Here is a 23,636-nt window from a genome sequence, read left to right as displayed (position 1 = left end):
GGGGAACATAGTCAGTGATCTCGTAACAGCGTTGTATGGTGGCAGACGGTAGCTATGCTTGTGTAGAGATGTTGAATCTCTACGTTGTACACCTGAAACGAACACAACATTGTGTGCCAACTATACGCAAATTTTAAAAATTAATTAATTAAAAAATAAATACTTGTGTGTGTTTTAAAAATCCATTTAAAATCTTGTTTATGGCTAGAGGTTTGAGAAATTTTCTTTTTAGCTATGTTATCCAAAACATTTCTTAGCTTCAATTTCCTTTTTTCCTGTAGCATCTCAAGATCCTTAAAAGTACACCAAAGTTAAAACAATTACAATATTCTCTCCCTCACGTTCTTTCTCTCTCTGTCTTGTGCGCGTGCGTGCGCACACACACACACACACACACACACACACAGTCTAAGATGGAGGTGAATCAATTGGGGTCCTGTTCTAATGATTTCACATGATTTAAATCAGAATGTCAAGCAAATTATCTTCATGATTTGTTTATAATAAAATATTTGGTTTTATGGTGCAGCTAAGATATAAATTAATGCATACAGACTATGTGAGTTTTTAATTGAGAAATATGGTACCCATGAAGGGAGTGCTGAATCACTTACAGTCTTTCTAATTACTATAGACACCTAGGGTACTGGTAACAAATTATATGACTTGATGAGTTTCAAGAAAGTATTTGTAGAGAGAAATGAATATTATCATTTCCTAGCATAGTCTATTTCTCTTGGGTTTATGTTTAAAGAATCACCTTTGCTGTATTAAAGATTTTGACACCAGGTGTCTCCTAGCATATGAACACCAGATAATGAAATGGAGGGGTAATTAAAGGAAGATAATGGATATAATAACTGAAGGTTTTACAGATTTGTTTTTCTCAAAAAAGTGGTAGAGTTGGCTAAAATCTACAAACTAAAAACACAGAAATCATAATAAAACACTACTGTGTCCCTCAAACTGATAATACTCCTGGGTCTATAAACATGAAATCAAAATGTAATTTCCAAAGTATAAAATTTCAAGATCAAGATTTAAACTTTAAACTTTCCAAAATTTCATGAGTCAAGATTCTAATGTTCATTTCTGTATGTATAGTTGTACAAAATAGGTAAAAGGGTATCTTTTGAACACCTGAAATCTGTACGCAAGGAAACTGGCCTTAAGGCATACAGCTTTGGGTACATATGTGTGCATACATGTGTGCATTTGCAGACATTTATAGCAACATAAGAAAGGAGGAAAAATTTAATATAGTTAAAAAATTCAATATTACATGACACATTCACTTTTTCATGCTATTGACATCTTGGCATAAACATTTTCTTGTTAAAAAATGTTTAAATGTTTATTTTACTTTTGAGAGAGAGACAGAGTGTGAATAGGGGAGGGGCAGAGAGAGAGAGAGAGAGAGAGGGAGACAGAGAATCAAAGCAGGATCCAGGCTCTGAGCTGTCAGCACAGAGCCTGATGTGGGGCTCAAACCCACGAACTGCGAGATCATGACCTGAGCCGAAGTCTCAGATGCTTAACCAACTGAGCCATCCAGGCGCCCCTTGACATAAACATTTTCTATTGTATTTCTCTTTATGGAATAACATTTACTTTGTGACCTTAAGAAAAAAAAGAAATAAAACAAAAGAAAAAGGAAAAAAAATGGTGAAGAAAATATTTTAAATTACATCTTTTTTTCATTATAAATTAGCCTCAGCACCTTGATAGCATCTAGTACACAGAGGTGTTAAGCAAATATTTGTTAACTGAATTATACTTTAACATACAGCAAATATACACCAAACATAAATGTTAAACATTTTAAGTAACATTTATTGTAAACAATTATGTCAAACATAATTGTAACATTATTGTAAACAATAAATGTCAAAAAAGATGAAAATAATTTGTACTGAATTAGCTAAATAGGAGTGTTTTTGCACACTTCTTAATTCTTACCTCTTCCTTTGTCTTTTTTGATATCACTCGGAGCCAGTCCCCAATCATGCTCAGGACAGCAGCAAAGTAAGCGAGCCCTACAAGGATCCAAAACCACACGACAGGCTTGTAGAAGTCTAGATATTCGATATCCGATCCACCTGGGTGAGAAAAATAAAGCAGGACAAAATAACTTTGTATTCATGAAGGTAATTAATATGGATATTTGCTAAAAGTACCAACTGAATTTTGGCTTGCAAAACAGAAATCTTGTCAATTGATCCATGCTACTGTCTTCATATGGAATTCTTTCCTCTCCTTTTCTATTTTTCAAGAATGAGTCACAAGTTTTGTTTTTTTTTTAAGTTTTTATTTTAATTCCAGTAAGTTAACATCCAGCATCCAGTGTTATATTTCAGTCACTACGTTCTTCTTAATGAGACTGTTCATTACATCTCTAGGTCATAGTGATTTTTCTTTGTTCTAGATTTCTTTTTTTGTTTAGCTAGTCTAGGGGTTCATTATTCCATGTGTACTGGTTTCTCTTTCCACATCTACTGAACATGTAGAAGACAGAAATGACACCTTTTGGGGTATGCATTTGCCTTAGCGTATTTACATTACTGCCAATCAATACATGGTTACCAATCAATACAAAGTCAACCTGGTCAGAAAGTGGCTCTTATTCTAAAATCACCAATACAATGGATTGATAACAAATGCCTGAGACAATGCCTCAGTGGGTCTATATGGAACACATAGTAATTTGTAGATGATATTGCCGTTCGTTATTTTCTGACTTTTTAGAGGAATTCCCATGCAGGTCACAAATTTAAATCCTTAGCTGTCAAGACAAAATTAGCAAAGGACCTCTTCTGCTTTACTCTAATCTTTGTTGCTTCTCCATCTGTTTGGTACAAAAGCTGCACCTATGAGAATCTGAATACATTTCAACACATCCCTACCTCAGCACATATTAATGGGGCACTTATTAATTCCCCAACACTGAAAACAGTTACTTCTCTTCACAAGAGAGAAGAACAGGTCTCTCTCTGCAGAAATTCATAATTTACTCTGAGAAAGCCTCACATAGACAATTTCCCATAATGGGGTAGATCAAGGGATAGCAAATAAGAATAAAAAAGTGTTGTGAGAGGACATGGAAGAAATGATTTTTACTTCTGGAAGGGGAAAGGCAAGAAGAGAAAAGGGGGTCTTCAGTAATGAAGATCAAAACAGAGAAAAGTTCAGTGTATAAGTACACGGCATATTCAAAGGACTTTTAGTAGCTAACTCTCCATATGGATGGGGGCCGGGGAGTAGATGGGTAGAAGAGAGGAATGTAGAAAAAGCGAATTGTGTCAGATTGCAAAAACTTGTTCCTAACACGATGGGGTGGAGGTAAAGTTTACAGGTGATAAGTCTTATATTCATGTTTGACCCTATGCTCAGAAAGAACCAGCAGCAGAGAAGGCAGGTTCACAAGGAAAGTCTCATGAAAAACTTTTGTTCTGAACTACCCAAGAGGTTATTGTGCTTGACTTAGGGCTGGAATGGAAAGAAAGGGTATTAGAGGCAGCATCATCAAGGAAGGGCTCTAGGATGACCAGAGCTCCTCTTTTGGGAGATGATGACAGTAACTGAACGGGAAACACAGGGGAAGGAATAGTGACTAAAAAAAAAAAAAAGTAATTCAAATTGGTACATGATAGGTTTGAAGTGCTTGCGGTACCAACAGGTGAAGGATGGATCCTTACATAGAGATCTAACGTTCAACAGGGCAGAGCAAGAGATCAGGATTGTGGTATCAACAGCACGGAGATTAGACGCTTAGAGGGGTCACAGATGTACTCCATTCACAAAGGTTCAATCCGTCCATTCGGAAGAACAGCTGATAAATAGCAAGTATGCATGAAAGTCAAATACAAAGTTGAAAATAAGCATTACTACATATATATTAGACTATGAGTTGCCCACAATGACATTGTCAAATATCAAAGGGTCAGAGTAAAAAGAACATTTTTCTCTTGGGCAAGTAACAGACACAAGTTCAGCTTTCTTTGGGGACAAAGAGTAATCTGAAAAGCACAGTTTCCAAAGTAAATAATATCACCTTCAAAATATGGTAAAAATTTTATCTTGTGTAAAATTTTCAAAAATACCATTTCTGGGAAGGATTGTGGAGGCCAAATGCATCTCATGATGGTTAAGAGTTGGCCCACGGGGAATGCAGTTCTACAAATTCACAGAAGTGACTTAAGAAGTTGTGTGTGGAAACTTGTTATACGATAGGCTCTCTAGCGAATTCCATTTTTCAAATGTTTCCATTTCAAAGAAACCAAAATGACATTTTTTTCCGAGTACTTTCTCTTTCAAAACCAGAAAGTCTTCATCCAAATAGCTGTGACTCACTTAACACATAAGTTCACCAAGATGTTGATTTTAAAAGTTAGTTCATACTCAAGATGACTTTTTATAAGTCTTCTTTCTTATAAACAGGATGTCACAGTTTGAAAAGAGTAAATTAGCTTAATCACTGAAAGGTCTATATTTGGGTAAAATGTTCATCCCACAAGTTTTGGTGGATTCTAAGCCTGGGGGTGGGGGTGGGGAATGCTTCCCATTCTCAACTGCTGCTCTTAGGAATGAAATACCGGCAGGCAAATGATCTAAGGAAAAATGATGTATACAGGAGTGTTGTCAAACAACTCATAAGTCCTCTCTAAGATTTATGAATTAATTTCCACACTACCCCATCCGCTTGATCCAAGAATCCAGATTAAAATATCAGTAATGTCAAGATAACTTGCTTAAAAGGGGCTGTTGGTCTTATTTTTAAATTAGGAAACATCAACAAAAAAATTTTTTTTTTGGCTGTTGGAAGCATTAATTTTAGTCTAGCTACATTCAGGAAACCTGTACGTGGGTCTTTTGCTTATTCAGAACCTCGGGTAATGTCTCTGTCCTGGATTTGCTGCCTGTGCCCCCCACCCCCATCTCTACTCTGCCACCCTTATCATTTTTTCCCCTCTTTCCACAGACTCCTGAGCTGCAGCCTGCAGTCTGCTACAACCCGCCCTCCCCTCCTGGGTTCCTCACCCACTTGGCAGGAACAGTCACCTCACTGCTGTTTTCTTTGTTGCCACTGAAAATACGTGCACAAGTCCTTTCCATTTTCAGACCTTCCTGGCTAATCATTATAGGAGAATAGACAGATGGTAATAAAAATAAGTAAAGAGGGGTGGAGGTACAAAGGTTTCAAGAATCTTATGAACTATTCCAAGTAGTTAAAATAAGTCTCTTCCTGACTCCCATGGGCGCCATTTTTCTCTGGCTTTCTCCTTAGTGCTTAAGTAAGGAGATCAGCCAAAATCTATCTAGCAGATTAAACTACTAAAAATATAGGTCAGGAAAACTTTATTATTATTATTATTGTTATTTATGGCATTATTGCTAGGAACCCATTTTAGCAATAGTGAATTTGCTTGGAACAATCTCTCCATCCCGCATTAAAAAAAAGCCATCTCCTACCTGGCCCCAAAGAATTACTGGTTAGGGGGCAGAACAGCCCATGAGGCTATAGCAGGCACATACAGGTTTTTTGTTTTTTTTCTAAATAAAGGCCCTGGTAGTTCTATACAGCCAAGTCTATGCTCATTTCAGCTGATTTCCAAAATATTCACAATCTGATTGAGAGAAGACTGAAAAGTAAGACTTCCTGATTGCCCATCTAAATGAAATCATTCCATCCTAACGCCCTGGGTGGGGGGCAGGTATTGAGGGAGTTGTGTTCGCATTCCTCATGTGTCCATTGATTTAGGACAGGGCTTTAGTAAGACCATTCGCCATAGATTTAAGCCACATCTCCAGCTGCCCCTATCAGTAATTAAGCTAATAATTCAATTGCCATTTCATAGTCTGTTCAGAACTCAGGAGTAAAAGCCGGTTTTTGTACTGGCTCCTAGAAATCCCAACAGTAAGTGTCCCACTTACAATAGAGAAGTTGTAGTCTTAGCAGGTAAAATCACATGTGTCAGGGCACACAGGAAAGGAGGTAGGAGAGCTAGAATTCAACACCAGGGCTTCCTCGCTCCAAAAGACAGGCTTTTTCCCACTCACCAGGTTGTGTATGTCACCTATGGTCTCAGCTCCGGTCCTTGCTATCATTTATCCACCAGCCTTTTGTGTCCAAACTGCATGGTGGAGACTTAGCTAGGGCTAGAGACACTAAGTCAAACAAGGTATGCCTCTTCCCAGCCTTCCCCTCAATGGTCTTACCTAGAAAAATCAGGGGTCTGAAGATAAGCACGATTTTTTCAGAAGCCTCCTTACCATGCTTCTGTCCTCATTCCAACAGTTTCTAGTAATTGGCCCTATTGTGCTCTAAAGAACTTGAGTATGCGATGCCCTCTCTGAGATACTTATATTTGATTTTCTTTCTCTGAGATGCTCCTGAATCACAGAATATTTATAAAGAAGAAAGCAGAAGGAGGAGGATGGAGAGGAAGAGGAGAAGGAAGAGGAGGAGGAGAATCCTGGATTTAAAGAATCATCTAGCCATTCTGAACTAAAGTCATCAACTCCATGCCCCCCTCCTCTGGTTTAAAATTATATTTGTATTACAGAATATAGATATGGACATAGAACCTTGTTCTAAAGAAAATGGGCATCATTTCTTTACCTGGTCTTTAAGCATTTTAGTTTAGATATGAAATATTGATTTTAATTTTTGTTCGTTTAGCTTTACTTTTATTAATAAAACTAGCCTGCCTTAATATAAAAGGGGGAATTTATTTTCTGCTTTAGTATATACATTTTTTATAGTAAAGCAATTTAACTGAATGAAGACTCTCCTTAGGGTTTTAAGAACTAAGAGGCTCTTTCAATAACGTTGCAAACTCTGCTTTCTTTTTTTACAAATGGAAGTATGACTTCAGTACTAAACCACAGCTCACCTACTAAGCCGAACTTCTCATATGCTATTAAGTCAGAAAAACAAAAGGCAAAACAAGTTAACTAAGTCTCTCTAACATTTGAACCTATATTTTGGGATTTGCCATGTCAGCATTCAAGATGTTGTCCATTTCCTACTAGGTACTTGATCTAAAATTAGGAAAATAGCCATGAGAAGAGCAGTAGTTTTATGATCAGAAAGAAAGATCAATACACTGGCATTCACTCTTCCTTCACATGGACGGAAACCTAGAGTATGTAAGACGTACAAAATTGTTACTCCTGGAAGCTACCTTTAAGTCTCATGATAGAGCAATCTGGAGCCTTTTTCATTATATTTAGTACAATTTACTGCCTATCTCACTAAGCCACAACTATCAATCACTGAATATTTTCCTTCTCATTTTTATCCTGCACACGTTTCCACCATGTTTCTATATAGATCCATTCTGGATCTGAAAAGTTAAATAACTTATTGGTTTGTCCCCAGGTCCTAGGACTTCTGGCCCATTTGAGTCAAATCCTATTTAATTCATCATGCAGACAACCATCCATTCTCTTGTGAGTTCTCAGAGAGTTACTGGCTGAATCTGGGGGTGAGCAGACTCTTTGCAGTATTTTCCTATATTATGAAACAGAATGACTACCAGGAAGACAAGAAAGTTCCCTATTTAATTTTTGCCCCCAATTTTCAAACATTCTGTCCCAAAGGAAAAGGAATTAGAACAATTATTATCACTATCACAATATAAACACAGGGTCTAATACCCGGTATGTGCTCACTAAACACGAATAAATAAATGAATGATGAATATAATACATCTCCCCTAGCAGTCACATACACCCTCCCTTTCTGATAAAAGTGATTTTTCTGAGACATTGTTGTGGTGGGAGTGGTGACTGTTATTCATTCAGTAGACTTCATTCCTCATCAGCTACTTTCCTTCTTACCCACTGAAGTCCTGGAAAATTTTTACTGTTATTGATCAGTTCAACAGCTGGCCACTGACATAGTTGCAAAACATTAGGCAACATCAGGACTGTTCTCTAAAGGGTCTCTGTTAGCACTGTTTTGAACCAAAAAACCTGCTATGATTTCTCAACAGAGATTTGTATGTTCTCATGATAAATTGCCTTTCCATTCAGCAAGCTCTGAGCACTCCACCAAATGACTCATGTTTTCAGTTATAAGGGAAATCAATAGTTTGGTTACGAAAAACTTCATTTCTGATAATGACTTTGAAAACATAATTCCAAGAAAGCTTAATTCTTTTTTTTTTAAGTTTATTTATTTATTTTGAGAGACAGCAAGAGAGCATATGGGAGGGGCAGAGAAAGAGGGAGAGATATTCCCAAGCGGGCTCCATGATGTCAGCAGGGAGGCTGACACAGGGCCAGAACCTATGAACCGGGAGAGCATAACCTGAACTGAAATCAAGAGTCAGACGCTTAACCGACTGAGCCACCCATGTGCCCCAAGAAAACTTAATTCTTAAGACGAGATATGCAAATATGTTCTTTCTAAGAAAAAAAAAATGAAGACAAATGATTATACAACTGGGAAAATTTATAAAAATTTAGTAAAGGTAAAAGTATCAGAAGAATTTTACCTTGGAAAGTCCGAAATTATATATATATGTTTTTTAATTTTTTTTTTGATGTTTATTTACTTTTGAGACAGAGAGAGACACAGCATGAATGGGGGAGGGGCAGAGAGAGGAGACACAGAATCGGAAGCAGGCTCCAGAGACTGACGCGGGGCTCGAACTCACGGACCGCGAGATCGTGACCTGAGCTGAAGTCGGACGCTTAACGGACTGAGCCACCCAGGCGCCCCTGAAATTATATTTTAGAGGAGCATATCGTCACTAAGCCTAAAGCCTGATTAACTCAGTAAGCTTTGTTGAGGAGGAGGCCCTTCCTCTGCCCTATGGTCCTTCTAGCTCGACTTAGAATCAAACTGACATGAGACAGATTGAACAGGGGAAATTTAATAGGTGTATGGGCAGGGAATCCACATAGACGTGAAATTTCAAAGACAGTGAAGCAACATGAAGATTATATGACCTAAGAAGAGGGGTAGGGGTCTAAGGACACAAAGGGGAGGAAGACCATTACCAGGAAGATGAGAAGAGATGTTTGGAAAAACAAAGGTTGTCCTATTATGCAGGTAAGTTTCTTAGGTAAAGGGGAGTCTTTGTTAATAGCTCTCTTCCTGGGACAGACTCTCTTTTCCAATATATTTAGGCAGTTGAGGGGGAGGCAGAGAGCTTTTCCTGCATCGGTGGGTTTTGGTTACTTTTAACTCAAAATAATCTTTATGGCATAGTGGCCCATCTTGGGAGAACCAGTCCTTAGCCCCTACACTTTCAATAGCCACCTGTGAGATATGGAAAATTTCATTATTCAACTAAAGATTGATCCAAATTCCAAGGAGACATATCTGGATGGCTAAATTAATTTATGCTCTGATGGAAAATGTGTTTTCCTAAGATCAGCCATGAGGATTTCTTAGAACATCTATATTTTTGGCTAAAATTTTTATTTTTTATTAGAAGAGCAGGTAATGTGAGGACACTGATTTGTGAAACTGTAATTTTTCATCTGGCTTTCACTCATTCGAATTATATCTTATGAACAAACCTAGTTTGTGAAAAAGGGTGTGTTTTGAGAACTTCTTCAGGCAGCTTCTAAACAAGATGTGGAAATGTGCTTCTTGACTTGCTTGACCCACTCTTACCCTAATAGTATATATAAACGAGATAGTAGCTTTGGATAAGAATTTTATTTTGGGTGGTGGGGGGGAGAATTTTAAATTGTGTCTAATTTGGTAATTATATGACTTCTCTTCAAATTTGAAGAAGCACCATTTTTAAAAAAAAATCATAGACCTGAAAGACCAGTCACAGAGGCAAGCCTGAATGAATAGATTTCAGTCTGTCACACATTTCCAGGTAATTAATATTACTGCTTAGTTTTGTTTTATTTTATTTTTTAGGGAGAGAGAGCATGCAAGTTGGGGAAAGGGGCACAGGGAGAGAGAGAGAACCTTAAGCAGCCTCCAAGCTCAGCACAGAGCCTGACACAGGGCTTGATCCCATGACCCTGGGATTATGACCTGAGCTGGAATCGAGAATCAGATGCTCAACAGACTGAGCCACCCAGGTGCCCCTACTGCTTAGGTTTTAGTGAAGGGATGATTTAGGTCTCAGTCTACAAGGTAAGCATGATTTAACAACTTGTCACCCCAGACTTTTCATCAAATGGAAAATAAGATGGCAAAAGTTAAGAAACAGAATGCAGGAAATTAACAGTAAATTCTCAAACATAATTTTTGCCATTAATTTTAACTTACCTCTATAATTTGATTATAAATTATAGGCACTGCTAAAACAACACTTTGCTAAATAACTGACATTGTTTCTTCTTGCCTTTTAGGAAGGGTTAGTCTGGAAGCACTGGTCTTAGTAATGGGGGTCTGTTTATTCATGTGTCAAATAAGTGTGGGAGTGACCCTGTGGCCTCGTGGGTCCATTTTAGTTCTAGAACACTGAAAGCTAGTGAAAGAACAAAAAAGGCCATCAGGAGGGAGCACACACCAGTTACTAAGGTAACCAGCCAGCCACTAAAACACCTCCCTTGCATAAATACAAATATAAAATTAAAATTTTCCAGGTCTTGGGGCGCCTGGGTAGCTCAGTCGGTTAAGCGTCTGACTTTGGCTCAGGTCATGATCTCACGGTTTGTGGGTTCGGGTCTTGCGTGGGGCTCTATGCTGACAGTTCAGAGCCTGGAGCCTGCTTGAGATACTGTGTCTGCCTTAGTCTCTGCCCCTCCCCTGCTCACACTCTGTCTCTCTGTGTCTCTCAAAAATGAATAAACATTAATTTTTTTTTTTAATTTTCCAGGTCTCTTCTTGCAGAAAAATTACTAAATGCTGAATTTCTCTGTTCAGTCACATACACAATGAGACCTAAACACTGTGTTGATTTGTCTTTACCAGTGATCTGTAAATACTTTTGATTCTATATCCCCGACAGTGGAAAGGTTTTGCACATGCAAATTTAAATGCATGTTTATTTATGAATTAGAAATCTATTATGTTCTTACAAATTACATCATGGACACTACGACATATAACAAGTAAAAAGTAAGGAATGAGGCTTACAAATACATCAAAACAGGAGTTGTTCTGTCTGCTTCCCATGGCAGAAATTACACCTGGCATGGACTTTCTTGCTCATACCCTGGAGATGAGCACTGTGCTCCAGAGTTCTGGCTCAGAACATCACATCTTTACTTGTTGCTCTCAAGATGCTTCTAATATTTACACCAAGATTACAACTTGTATCCTAAACAATTTATATATTGCTCTCCAAAATTTCTTATTTTCCTTTAATAATATCAGTTTGAAGAGTATGTTCTTTAATTGGTCTTCAAAGGGGTTCAACACAAGAACATGATTAAACCTTAATCCTATTCCGAGCAGGGTTTGCAGGTTTGAGAAGGGCATCAGATGGGGAGTGTGCATTGCAGGAGGTATATCCTTGCGTTCTTTTGAGATTTATAGTCCAATAGAAAGATGAGGAGGTTTAAGTTGGAGCAGTGCCTCCTACTTTTCCTTGGCAAAAACACCAACTTTAAGCGAGATTACTATCTGTAGTGACATCTCACTTCAAAAGGGAAGGTTCTAGAAAGTAAGCAACCGATACTTCCCGGAAGGGGTACTTGACTTTGCTCAATAGCTAACTTTTACTCCACAGCCACAAGGTACCCAGAAGCAAAACCTATTTGTGTGTACTCTATTGAATTAAGTGAGGCAATTCTTTTCCCAGACCTTTAAAAAAAGAACTCGAGGTTTTTGTTTTTCCAAAGAATCTTGCAAAGAGTACACATTTCCTACCCAGCCTTGGCCACATCTGCCTCATGTACACACTCCTTCCAAAACCACTCCCTGGGCACAAGGACCTGGCATGTGAAGACTCTTCTCTAATTTATCTTTCTCAGCATTTGTCACTTGAATCCCATCAAATTCCTTTGCTAATTATTAGCAAGGCATATTTCTAGTGCGTTTTTATTATTTCCTCTGCAGAAATAAAATTACAGTAATGGATTTAGAAAGGGGTGCAATATGATAAAATCTTAGTAATAACGGGTGTTTATTAGATTCCACTTATGGCACACAGATATCATTTTATTACCATGCTCCCCTACAGTGTTGTGCCGTAACTCTGAATTTAGGGTCCCCACTCCTACACGTAAGATGTTCTCAGTGAACTGCTCTTCTAGCCAGTTTCCAAGTGTTGATCTCTTAAGGTTAGTATAAAAAAAAAGGTGGTTTTCTTTTTTCATCTTCTACAAAACCATAAAGTAAAAATATTTGTTCTTTTTTCTAAGCCATTTTACACTGTGGTCACAAATACAACATTATTTTAGGATTCTACCCACTTTTTAAAATGTATTTATAATCTTTGTTTTGTTTTGTTTTTTAACCAGACCAGGCCACATACTGGACTGGTAGTCAGTCAATTTCTTAAAGTAATATGTGCAGTGTATTAGATTATCGAAATGTTAGGGGTAGAACTTAAATGTTCTTACCACCCGCCCCCTCCGAAAGATAAACAGGTGAGAAGATGCATGTGTTAATGTGTTAATTAACTAGATGAACTAGATGCTTTTATAATATGTACATATATCAAATCACCACGGTGTATACTTATTAACATCTTACAATTTTATTTTCAATTCTATCTCAATAAAGCGGAAAAAGAAACAAAATATTGCCTTACCATACAAAATTAAAAACTAAAATTAAAATAACACATGCAATGCAAAGCTTGCATTAGACTCCTCACTAATACCTGTATATGCTACAGCTGTTATAAGACTTGATATTCATTAAGTGGCACAAGAGACCGGGGGTTAACATACCACAAGTCTAAATCTTGTTATCTTCTCACTGTGTCTTCCTTTCTCCTACATTAATGCACTTTCTATTTCTGCTTAAGCCAATCATACACCTTCCATGAGAGGTTAGAAAAATGGGTGCTTTAGAACAGAAGCGTGTCTTCTCCTAAGGAGCTAAAATGTCTGCGATTACTGTGTCGACAGTTTGCTAATTAGAAAACTAAAGGATCTCCAGCAGAGTGATGCACCCTCCCCTTTTTGGGGCCTCCATCCAGTACAGAGATATGTGCACAGTATTTCTGACCAAAAGCAAAGCTTCCTTCAGGAAAACATCCCCACCTTCAAGGATCTATGTTCCCTAGAAAGGGGGGCTTTGCCAGGCTCAACTATAATTAACAAATCAATAGAAACAGATGAACCATCAGGCTTCTCTGAGATATTAGAGAACTGTGCAAAACAGTTTTTCTCTGAAAACACGTAAGAAGTTTGGGATGAGAAAGAACAGTAAACAGCCAGAAAGCATAAAACTCTCTTAAAATGAAATTAGGCTGGTGAGTTTATTCTGGGAAGTTGAAGAGCACATTCCTACTATAGTGTTTAGCATGATTTTCTAATACTTCAAATTGGATTTTCTAAAAAAAAAAGGTTTAGATTTTCAAGAGCTAGTCAAAATGGTCCATGATAGAACATCACCATGGTTACTCTTACCATCATTACTATAATTTATTGAAAACTGGAGTTAGAATAATAATGACAACTGGATAATATAAATGGTAAAGAAAGAATTAAAATGATAGGAAGTGAAGACCTAAGAGATAAAACAATAAAGCAAACTGCAATTGTAATAACATGTACAAAAGGAAATATCAAAAAACACAAAACAAAAAAATGTGGCCACTTTGGTTAAGGTGAAAAATACTTCCCTGAGAACTGGAAATTAAAGGAGTTAAATATCTTAGAGAAAAGAAGGTTTGAAAATAGCTTAGAATATCTTCTAAAGTTTGCAGGTGTTTTTAAAACTAAGTCAGGAAAAGGCTTAAGTAAAAAGAGCAAAGAGAAGTTAAACTCGAATTCATGAAACACTAAATAAAAACAAAAAAAAACAAACAAAAAAAAAATTAAGGGGCAGATTGTCTGGTTTCTGAAACTAAGGTGGGAATATAAGATTCTGAACAAACAGCAACATATATTTCTTTCCTAGAATGAAATCTAAATGTTCAACTGCACCTTTCTGCTTACCTCCACTGTCACAGAAGAATGACTTATCTTTTGTCTCTGTCACTGTTATGGATTAAATGGTCTTTCAAAATGGTATGTGAGTCCCCAGGACCTTGGAACATGGCCTTATAGGAAAAATAAGGTCCTTGAAGATGTAATTAGTTAATCTGAATGCATACTGGAGTAGAGTGGGCTTTCCATCCAGTATGACCAGTGTCCATATAAGAAGAGGGACACAGCTACAGGGACACAGAGAGAACAAATGCCATGTGACGTCATAAGCAGGGATAATAATGGGGCAGGACAGGCAGAAACTGATTGCCTCCTCCAGAAGCTGAAAGAAACAAGGAGGAAGGAAGGCCACCTAGAGCCTCAAGAGGGATCGTGCCCCTACTGTCACCCTGATTTTGAACTTCAGTGAGGCAATGAATTTCTTTTGGTCAAAGCCACCCAGTTTGGGGAATTTTGTTTATTAAGGCAGGCCTGGGAAATTAAGACAGACACACTGTGTTGTGCTATGAACCCAAGCAAAAAGTCTAAAGGACACGGGTTAGACGAGTACTGTTGGTGCCAGGAAAAACTTACCTGCTACGTAGTCGCCAAATCCAATGGTTGTTAGAGTGATGACCACAAAATAAATGGCGTCCAGGGCAGTCCAGCCTTCTATGTGCTTGAATATGATCGCAGGCAGAGCAACAAAGAGTACACAGCCGAACAGTATAAATATGATGGTTGAGATGATGCGAATCTTGGTCTGACTAACATTCCACTTCTATGGGTGAGAGTGAAGACAGCGAGAAAGAGACACTGATGGAGATTTATTGATTATTGGTGCACCTGCAAAGCTAACCTAACACACAGCTATCAACAAATTAGCAAGTAAGGATGTTATTTTTTTCCCTTTCATGATTAATTTTCAATTGTCTTATAAAAATTGGAGAGAACACACCTAACTCAAAGCAATCAATGCTCATGACGATGCCACTTTACCCTTACATAGATTTACAACAGGTAAAATACTTTCAAAATAAATTACATTTGCTCTGTGAATACAATTTGAGATTTACATCATTCCTTGTTTATGTGAACTACTTTTGAAATATTTCTATCCTATAGGCATCCTGCTGATAGTGAGCCAAGCATAATCTGGAAATACAGCAAAATAGAGAAAAGTGAACTGTTAACTAAATATTGACTATTGATGGGATGCTTGGGTGGCTCAGTTGGTTAAACGTCCGACTTTGGCTCAGGTCATGATCTTGCTGTTTGTGAGTTCGAGCCCCACGTCAAGCTCTGTGTTGACATCTCAGAACCTGGCATGTGCTTTGGATACTGTCTCTCTCTCTCTGCCCCGCCCCTGCTTGCCCTTTGTCTCTGTCTCTTTCTCTCTCTCTCTCTCAGGAATAAATAAACATTAAAAAATTAAATATTGACTACTGATAATTGATAAAAATTATTAATTTTATGAAAAATTTCCCTGTATGTTTTCCTATCATTATTCAATTGAGTCAGCTGAAGTGCTCACAGACTTAATGGCCACAGTTGATTTCCCTGTGAACCAGATGAATTATCTCTCTCTTCTATGGCTTTAAATTGTACAACGGAATAAATCAAACATGACATGGAGGCAAGGATAAATCTTCAATACCCCTTCACGACAGCTGTCTTCAGAGTACCCATATTTTTTCACCTTCTTCTCTTATCAGGAATCTCCTCAGTATAACATATTTGTATATATGTTTGTACATACAACAATTTATCTCCGGATCTTCATTTGAGGCTAAATATCTCTAACTGGATCTTTCCTATCTGCTATTAAAATTATAGGTCGCATCCCCACCATATAAAAACCACTAAGTTTTAAAACTCGACAAATTTCTAGAGATAACGATCTAGGAAACCAATTAGAATGGAAAGCGAAAAAAAAAGTTTCTCTAGTCCACCATCCTTATCACATAAGTGAAATTTAGACGAATTTGTGTTTGTAAAGTTCTCACAACAGTGGTTAGTACTAAGTGTGGAATCATGACCACTGTCATGTATTCACTACCAGGTGTTTTATGTGTTTTATGCCCCCATGTAGATGCATGAAAAACGTTGCCTGGCATCCAGTAGGCAACCCAAAATTCGTTGAATAAAATAAAACAAACGAATACACGAACAGACAGCAGTATCAGAACTATAAATACAGAGAACAAACTGATGGTTGCCAGAGGGGAGGGGAAAGGGAGAACTGGGCAAAATGGGTGAAGGGGAGACAGAGATACGGGCTTCCAGTTATGGAATGAATAAGTCAAGGGAATGAAAGGCACGACGTAAGAAAACCAGTGATATTGTAATAGCAGTGTAATGGGACAGATGGTTGCTATACCCAATTATGGCAAAGACAGCATAATGTTTAAACCTGTCAGATCACTAAGTCATACACTTGAAACGAATGCAATATTGTATGTCAACTCTGCTCAAATTAAAAAAAAAAAATTAAGAAAAAAATTTGTTGAATGAATGAACAATTCAGCATTACCAAGTTGACGGCACTAATCTTCCCTCTCGATTAATGTAAGTACAAGATACTTTAAATATCAATATAAGAGAAGTATAATACCCCAAACAGGATGACACTCATATTTTGGAATCACCATACTACTCCATTCTAACTGTAAAAATACCTGAGGGTGAAGTGTGAACTTGAATATAAAATATAACTAATGCTGAAAACTGGAATATATATGGAAAAACCAATATTCAGTAGCCTTATTTCATCAACATAATTAAATGTAAAATGCTTTGTTGAAATGTTTGTGAAAAGATGAAACGCTATTGAATAATAAGTAAAATGCATTTGTAATAGTGGTGATGGTAACAACATATCATTTATAATCCCACCCTCTCATGCAACCATTTTCTTGGTAATTTCCTTCAAGAATAGAAGCTTGTAATCATGGTGGTCTTATTACTATCTTTCATTTATAATTCTAATAAAAGCATTTTCATTTTACTTATTTTTTCTATTGAGTATAATATAGTGATGAACATCTTCGAGTGTATTATTTGTGGTTCTACTGAATTACACCCCTTAGGTAAGTTTCTATCAGTGACATCACTGAATTAAGTTACAGGATCGCCTTTATCGGGTTTGCTAAATATGATGTCCTTCACAAAAGGGCTATATAAGTTTAGAATGCCACCAGCAACAAAAAAAGATATCAAAGCAAATTTATTTTATTTTTTTTATTTTTTTTTTTATTTTTAAAAATTTTTTAATATATGAAATTTACTGTCAAATTGGTTTCCATACAACACCCAGTGTATCAAAGCAAATTTAAATGAGAAAATACCATCAGGTATTTACTAGCTACATGAAGCTTTTATTTTTATCTCTAATTCTCAGAGTGATGTCTCCATCACCAGTACCTATTCACATCATAGAAATGAAAAAGGGAGGTTTCAGGGTAAAATAGCTAACTTAAGAGAATATGGCAAGACTGGGTGCCTGGGTGGCTCAGTCGGTTAAGCTGCCGACTTCGGCCCAGGTCATGATCTTGCAGTTCATGGGTTTGAGCCGTGTGTTGGGCTCTGTGCTGATAGTTCAGAGCCTGGAGCCTGCTTCAGATTCTATGTTTCCTTCTCTCTCTGCCCGCCCCTCTCTCTCTCTCAAAAATAAACATTCAAATGTGTTTTTAAAAAGAGAGAATACAGCAAGACATCTGGAATTTGAACCTAGGGCTGTCAAATTTCTACTTTATTTCTACGTATTTTTGGGTCTTTCTCATGCATTAGTTTACTCATTCAAATTAAATATAAAAATAACTATGCAGTGAGTTACATGCATAAAAGGTTATGGAAAACCCAATAACTTGAATGTCTAACTGTACCTGAGGTGATAGAAAAGTTTAATTTTAAAAAATTCAACAACATATGTAGTTAAAAGTCTATTATACTTACAATAAATGTATCTTCCACTTTTGCAATTCCTTTTCCGAATATGGTCCCTAGTTGATCTCCAACTCCAGCCAACAAAAAACCAAAGAGGGGAATTCCCAGTAAGGCATAAATGATACAGAATATTTTCCCCCCTTCTGTGCGCGGTGAGATATTTCCAAATCCTAAATACAAAAAAAAAAAAATTGATTATAAACGAGTAATAGTTTAAAACATATGACCTTGTTAAAAAGAAACAAGAAAACTGAACCAGGACTTTGGGTCTCTCCATTTTGACCTCAAACTTTCTGGTTGGATTCTTCTTTCCAGCCTAGCACTTGCCACAGGCAGGAGACTGTAACTGCCCCCTCAAGCGATAAAGTCTTAACTGAGCCAGGAAGACCCTGCCTGTAATTGACCGCAAGACAATGATCCATTTAACCTTCACTGCCTACCTGGGCCTGCCCACCCACGTTTGCCCCACATTGTAAGTAAACCTGCAAGTATTTTTGGCCTATGGAGGCAGTCTTTGAGATGCTAGTCCTCTGTCTTCCCAGCGTTGGCCTGTCTGAAATAAATTTCTTTCTTGCTTCACTGCCACTCATTTCTCTGCCTTTGGATTTTGTCAGCAGAGAGTGCCCGGACATGGTCTGTTTGGGAACCCCAGAGCCAGGTGCTCTTGATCCCGGCACCCCAGCTATAAAACCAGGGGCCCAGGGGCTCCCGGGGTGGCTCTGTCAGTTAAGCATCTGACTCTTGGTTTCAGCTCAGGTCATGATCTGGTGGTTTTGTGAGTTCGAGCCTCATGTCGGCTTCACGCTGATGGCACAGAGCCTGCTTGGGATTCTCTGTCTTCTCTCTCTCTCTGTTCTTCCCCCACTCACACTGCCTAAGTCTTCAAAACAAATAAAAATAAACTTAAAAAAAATTACAACAACAACAACAAACCATGGGCCCAAAATGGCACCACTTAGACCGAATCCCCAAACTGGGGCTTCATAGCTAATCTACTTGCAGTTTCAACTTTACCCAGAAATGTAGCCTTAGTCCTAACCTTAACCAGTAGGTCAGGAATTTTCCTATCAGAGCCAAAGTGTGGCAGACCACGCCGGCCCTCTCCATCACACCCTCATCTTCTGCCCACCTCTAAAGGAAGATGAGGTGATCCACATAATAAGATTTCCTGCTCTTCCCTCTCAGGGAAAGCTATCTTGCCCGGAGAATCCTTTCCTTTTACCAGTAACTTTATCATCCCATACTTACTCTCTAAAAGTGTTGGATGTTGTACAACTCCTCCGAGCTCCCCTCTGCTAGCTAGATGGGATGCTGCCCAATTCATGAATCATTTAATAAAGCCAATTCAAATGTACTCAGTGAAATTTGTTTTTTAACAACCTCAAGGGTAATTCAGAAACTCCCCAATATTAAAAGATATTAATCATAGATTTCAACTAGTTAAGAATCTTTTAAAAATATATTTTAATATAAAATATTTTAATAAGCAAACATTTCAATAATCCACAAAGTAGAGCTAATGTTCCAGTTAAACTAGATGCTGAAAACTGAAGGGGGTAACACATGCAATAACGCCAATATTTTCATTAAATGTATTTCTGTCTCTCTATACTGATAATACTATTAACTATAGAGCTTTCATGGTCATTTATTGGAAGAGTGTCCTGCCTTAATTTAAGAGAATTCAAATATGCTAAAATTACTTAAAGATGAAAGCTAAATAGCAACTTTTGAAATCCTGTTTTCATTCAAACACCTACCAAAAAATAACCAACAACCTTAAAATTGTTAACTTTTAAAAAATCTTTATTTATTTTTGAGAGAGAGACAGCATGTGAGCAGGGGAAGAGCAGAGAGAGAGGGAGACACAGAATCTGAAGCAGGCTCCAGGCTCTGAGCTGTCAGCAGAGAGCCCGACGTGGGGCTCGAACTCACGAACTGTGGGATCATGACCTGAGCTGAAATAGGACACTCAGCCGACTGAGCCACCCAGGTGCCCCGAAATTGTTAACTTTTTTTTAATGTTCCAAGGATTTCAAAGGTGTAGCAGAGCAAATTTTGCCACCCTAAGATGTCTCTTTGGCATACCGATTATTATTTTTTAAGCTTATTTATTTATTTTGAGAGAGACAGAAAGCAAGAGGGGGAGAGGTGGGGGGGGGGGGTGGGGGTGGGGAACGAATGATCTGAAACCGGTTCTGTGCTGACAGCAGGGGCTCAAACTCAGGAACTTCGAGATCATGACCTGGCCAAAGTCAGATGCTTAACCAACTGAGCCACCCAGGCACCCCGGCATACTGATTATTTTAAGCTAGTTATTTTTAAGAAGGTGTGGACACATAAGGAACTTAGCAAACCAACTAGAAGTTACCTTTTTGTAAGAGATATTTAAAGGAATAAGGGAAATATCCATTTGTAAGCATGTCTCCCTCAGTAGCAGAGAGAAGGGAATGATTAAATCTCTAGAAAACTTCATCTGTAGAGAATGCATGGACTGAAATCTGCATAACAACCTTACTCTTTTTCGAAGTGCTTTCCCTGGTAACCTTTCAAATGGAAAAGTTGCAGTCACAGCTTTATTCTGGAGGAAGACTGGAGTCAGCTACTGTACAAGTTAAGATTAGTGGTTCCACAGAACTTTGATTAATTTATAGGCTGCCGCCCCTGGGCTCACTTCTGCTTCTAATTTTGGAGTCTTTATGAAGTTCCCTTAGAAAACTTTCTCTTTAGAATCCTAGATTTTGCTCGTATCTGGAATGTGGGCTCCTTAATTCGAATTTCATTGTCACCTGAATCTATATGCTACACATCATTCTCAAATCCATTCCTGTTGTGGTTCCTTCGACATCTCCCCTGCCTTCCACACACTATGGACTTTCCCCCCATAATTTTCATATGTTTTTTGTCATGTCAATGCAACTTTTTGGTGAGATGGAGGTGAGGTACATGCATATTTATATCAAGCAGCTTGTAAGGTGAATTCGTATTTGTGTCAGATGGAATTAGCTATTTAGATTTATCAATATCTTTTAAGATGTTAAATACTGGTCATCTAGTAAAAAGTCCACAGATTTATAGTAAGATATGCAAACATCAGGGCTTTTTTTTTTTAATGTTTATTTATTTTTGAGAGAGAGAGACAGAGACAGAGTGTGAACAGGGGAGGGGCAGGGAGGGAGGGAGACACAGAATCCGAAGCAGGCTCCAGGCTCCGAGCTGTCAGCACAGAGCCCGACGTGGGGCTCGAACTCAGGAACGGCGAGATCATGACTTGAGCCGAAGTTGGAGGCTTAACTGACTGAGCTACCCAGGCGCCTCCAAACATCAGGGCTCTTAAAAGTCTAAAAAGTCTAAAATTAACTGATTGAAAGAAATACAAGGATAAAAACTCTGTGTTTCCAATATATTATAGCCATTCCTGGATTCCTGACTCAAGAAATATGTGGCCTTTGGTAAATTATTTCCTCATTTGATAAATGGTATATTGCTATTATTATTTATTTCATAGAGTTAGGTATCACATGAAAGGTGCTCAGGAAATTTTATTATATTCTCCATATATGTTAGGTGCTATAACAATAATTATTGTAATTACTATTAATCATACTATTGGTTGAAGATTAGCAGATCAATGTATTTAGCACATTTAGTCAGTAGGCAAACTATTTAACAGCATATTTATATGTGCTAAGCACTCTTACAACCAATTAAACGTATTAATTGACTTAATTTTCACAATAACCATTGTGAGGTGGGTACTAATACTCTCCATTTTTCAAATGAGGAAATAGAAGGACAGAGAGGTTAAATCATTTTCCCAAGGATAGACACAGCTAGTAAAAGTGGGAGAGCTGGGATTCAAACCCAGGTATTTTAGGCCCAGTGTCTGGGACCTAATCACACACATAACATTCCTATACTCCCAGAAAGAACCAATCACCAAATGAAGTACAAAATCGAAGGATCTTAGTAACATTAGCAATTAAGACAGCTAAGAATATAATAAATAACATTTAAGTATCTGATGGAGAAAATTACCAAAAAAAGCTGCAAAAGAAACCTGAAGAAATGAAGAAAGATATAGGTGTTAATTTTTACCAAATTTATGTTAAATACAATGCAATTGTAATAGATATTTTGCAAGGGTTTTCAGTAAAATTTTATGAACTTTTATAAAAATCATGTAAGAAAGCAAAGGACCAATAATTGCTAAGAAAATTTTGGGGGGAAAAATGAGGTGGGCAGATTTGTCCTACATGATGACCTACTTTAGCTAAAAACAGTATGATTAAGACAATGTGGTATTGAACAGGGAAAGACAGACCAATCAGGACACAATAGAGAGCTCAGAAACAGACCCAAACATATCTGGAAGCAGGGGTACCTGCCCAAAGGGGAGAGAAGATCAAGGAAACAATGAATGTTAATGAGTGGGGGTGGGGAGAGGGGGCTACCCAGTGAGACTGGAAAGGATGATTAAAAGCCTTCAAATTCCTGTATTATTTTATCTAAAAAGAGTAACAACAAATACAGCATAAAGCAGTGTTAAGATGTGATGAAAGAGAACGATAGATGGTTATGTGCAATATTATTCTTTGTAGACATTTCTACTACTTGAAATATTGCACAACAGTAAAAAAAAGTTTGGAAAGCCTCGGTAAGTACATGACATTTATAGATCAAAAGGCACTGGACAATATTCTCTACCATTTCTTGTAGTTCTCTGAATGCTAGAAATAGAAAATTATTGTCTTATCATGATCTATCTCAAAACATTTACTATCACACTTCATACTAAAGCACAAAAGGAATTGCCTTCGAATTGGAGGGAAAAAGGACATCCACTTTGCAACTACTGTATAGTATTATTCTGAAAGCTCTAGCACATGTAGTGGCAGTGAACATGTAAAAGAAATATTTATTATGAAGAGAAACATATTAGTTGCAGGTAGAATTAAATATCTAGCAAATACAGGGGAATACTGGAAGTTGTTGTACAGAGAGAAGCTCAGCAAAAGTGCTGAAGGCATGATATATATGAAGAAACCAACGGCATTGTAATATTTCAGCACTACCTTAAATGTGCTAAATTAAATGGAAAAATGCCTTATTTATAAGATTAAGGGAAATGTGAAATACCTGTAAGTTACCTTATCAAGACATATACAAGACCTTTAGGGAACAGCTTGAGCTACTGTAGAATGGGATGGGTCAAAACAGAAAAGAACACATGTGCACATATGATTTTCTTTAAAATATTACAGGTAGGTTGGAAATTGAGTGATTATTTAATTAAAATGTTTCAGTATATTGATTACTATTCTGGAAGGGAAAAAAATATCTTGCCCTATGTGAAAAGAAGTACCACATAGATGAAAGACCCAAGTAAGTTCATCGAACTTCCTCTGATTATGTTTCTTCTTTTGTCTCAAATGTACACCCTCCACGCACCCACTCTTCATCTGACTCACCCTTAAATATCCATCATTACTTAGGTTAGATATTAATTTCTCCAAGATGCTCTCCTTGAGCCTTGCTACGCACCCCCAAGACTGGGTTTGACCCCCATCCTGCATACACATTTCCCTATCTTAAGACTTATCTCTCTAGACTGTAACCATCAGCTCTGTAATCAGAAGTTGTGGAAGGCCAGGCACCATGTCTTAGTCACCACTACAGCCCTA

The 23,636-nt window shown here is 37.6% G+C and overlaps 1 protein-coding gene across 3 annotated transcripts in view; it reads right to left on the bottom strand.

Annotated features, from left to right (window-relative positions):
- KCNK2 (potassium two pore domain channel subfamily K member 2) overlaps positions 1 to 23,636 on the bottom strand; it is a 193,860-nt gene that overhangs the window by 38,284 nt on the left and 131,940 nt on the right. For all 3 annotated transcript variants that reach the window (XM_019428271.2, XM_019428280.2, XM_019428261.2), the window contains exons 4-6: positions 17,962 to 18,122; positions 14,602 to 14,788; positions 1,960 to 2,099 (exon numbers count right to left, since the gene is read on the bottom strand). In XM_019428271.2, coding sequence (XP_019283816.1) covers positions 1,960 to 2,099; positions 14,602 to 14,788; positions 17,962 to 18,122 — 488 coding nt within the window. The remainder of the gene's footprint in view (positions 1 to 1,959; positions 2,100 to 14,601; positions 14,789 to 17,961; positions 18,123 to 23,636) is intronic.

Source organism: Panthera pardus, unplaced genomic scaffold, assembly GCF_024362965.1.
Source record: "Panthera pardus isolate Hobbes unplaced genomic scaffold, ASM2436296v1 HiC_scaffold_21, whole genome shotgun sequence".
Classification (NCBI taxonomy): Eukaryota; Metazoa; Chordata; class Mammalia; order Carnivora; family Felidae; genus Panthera; species Panthera pardus.
The sequence above is the reverse complement of the archived record's forward strand: the minus strand, read 5'-3'. Positions and strand labels throughout refer to the sequence as shown.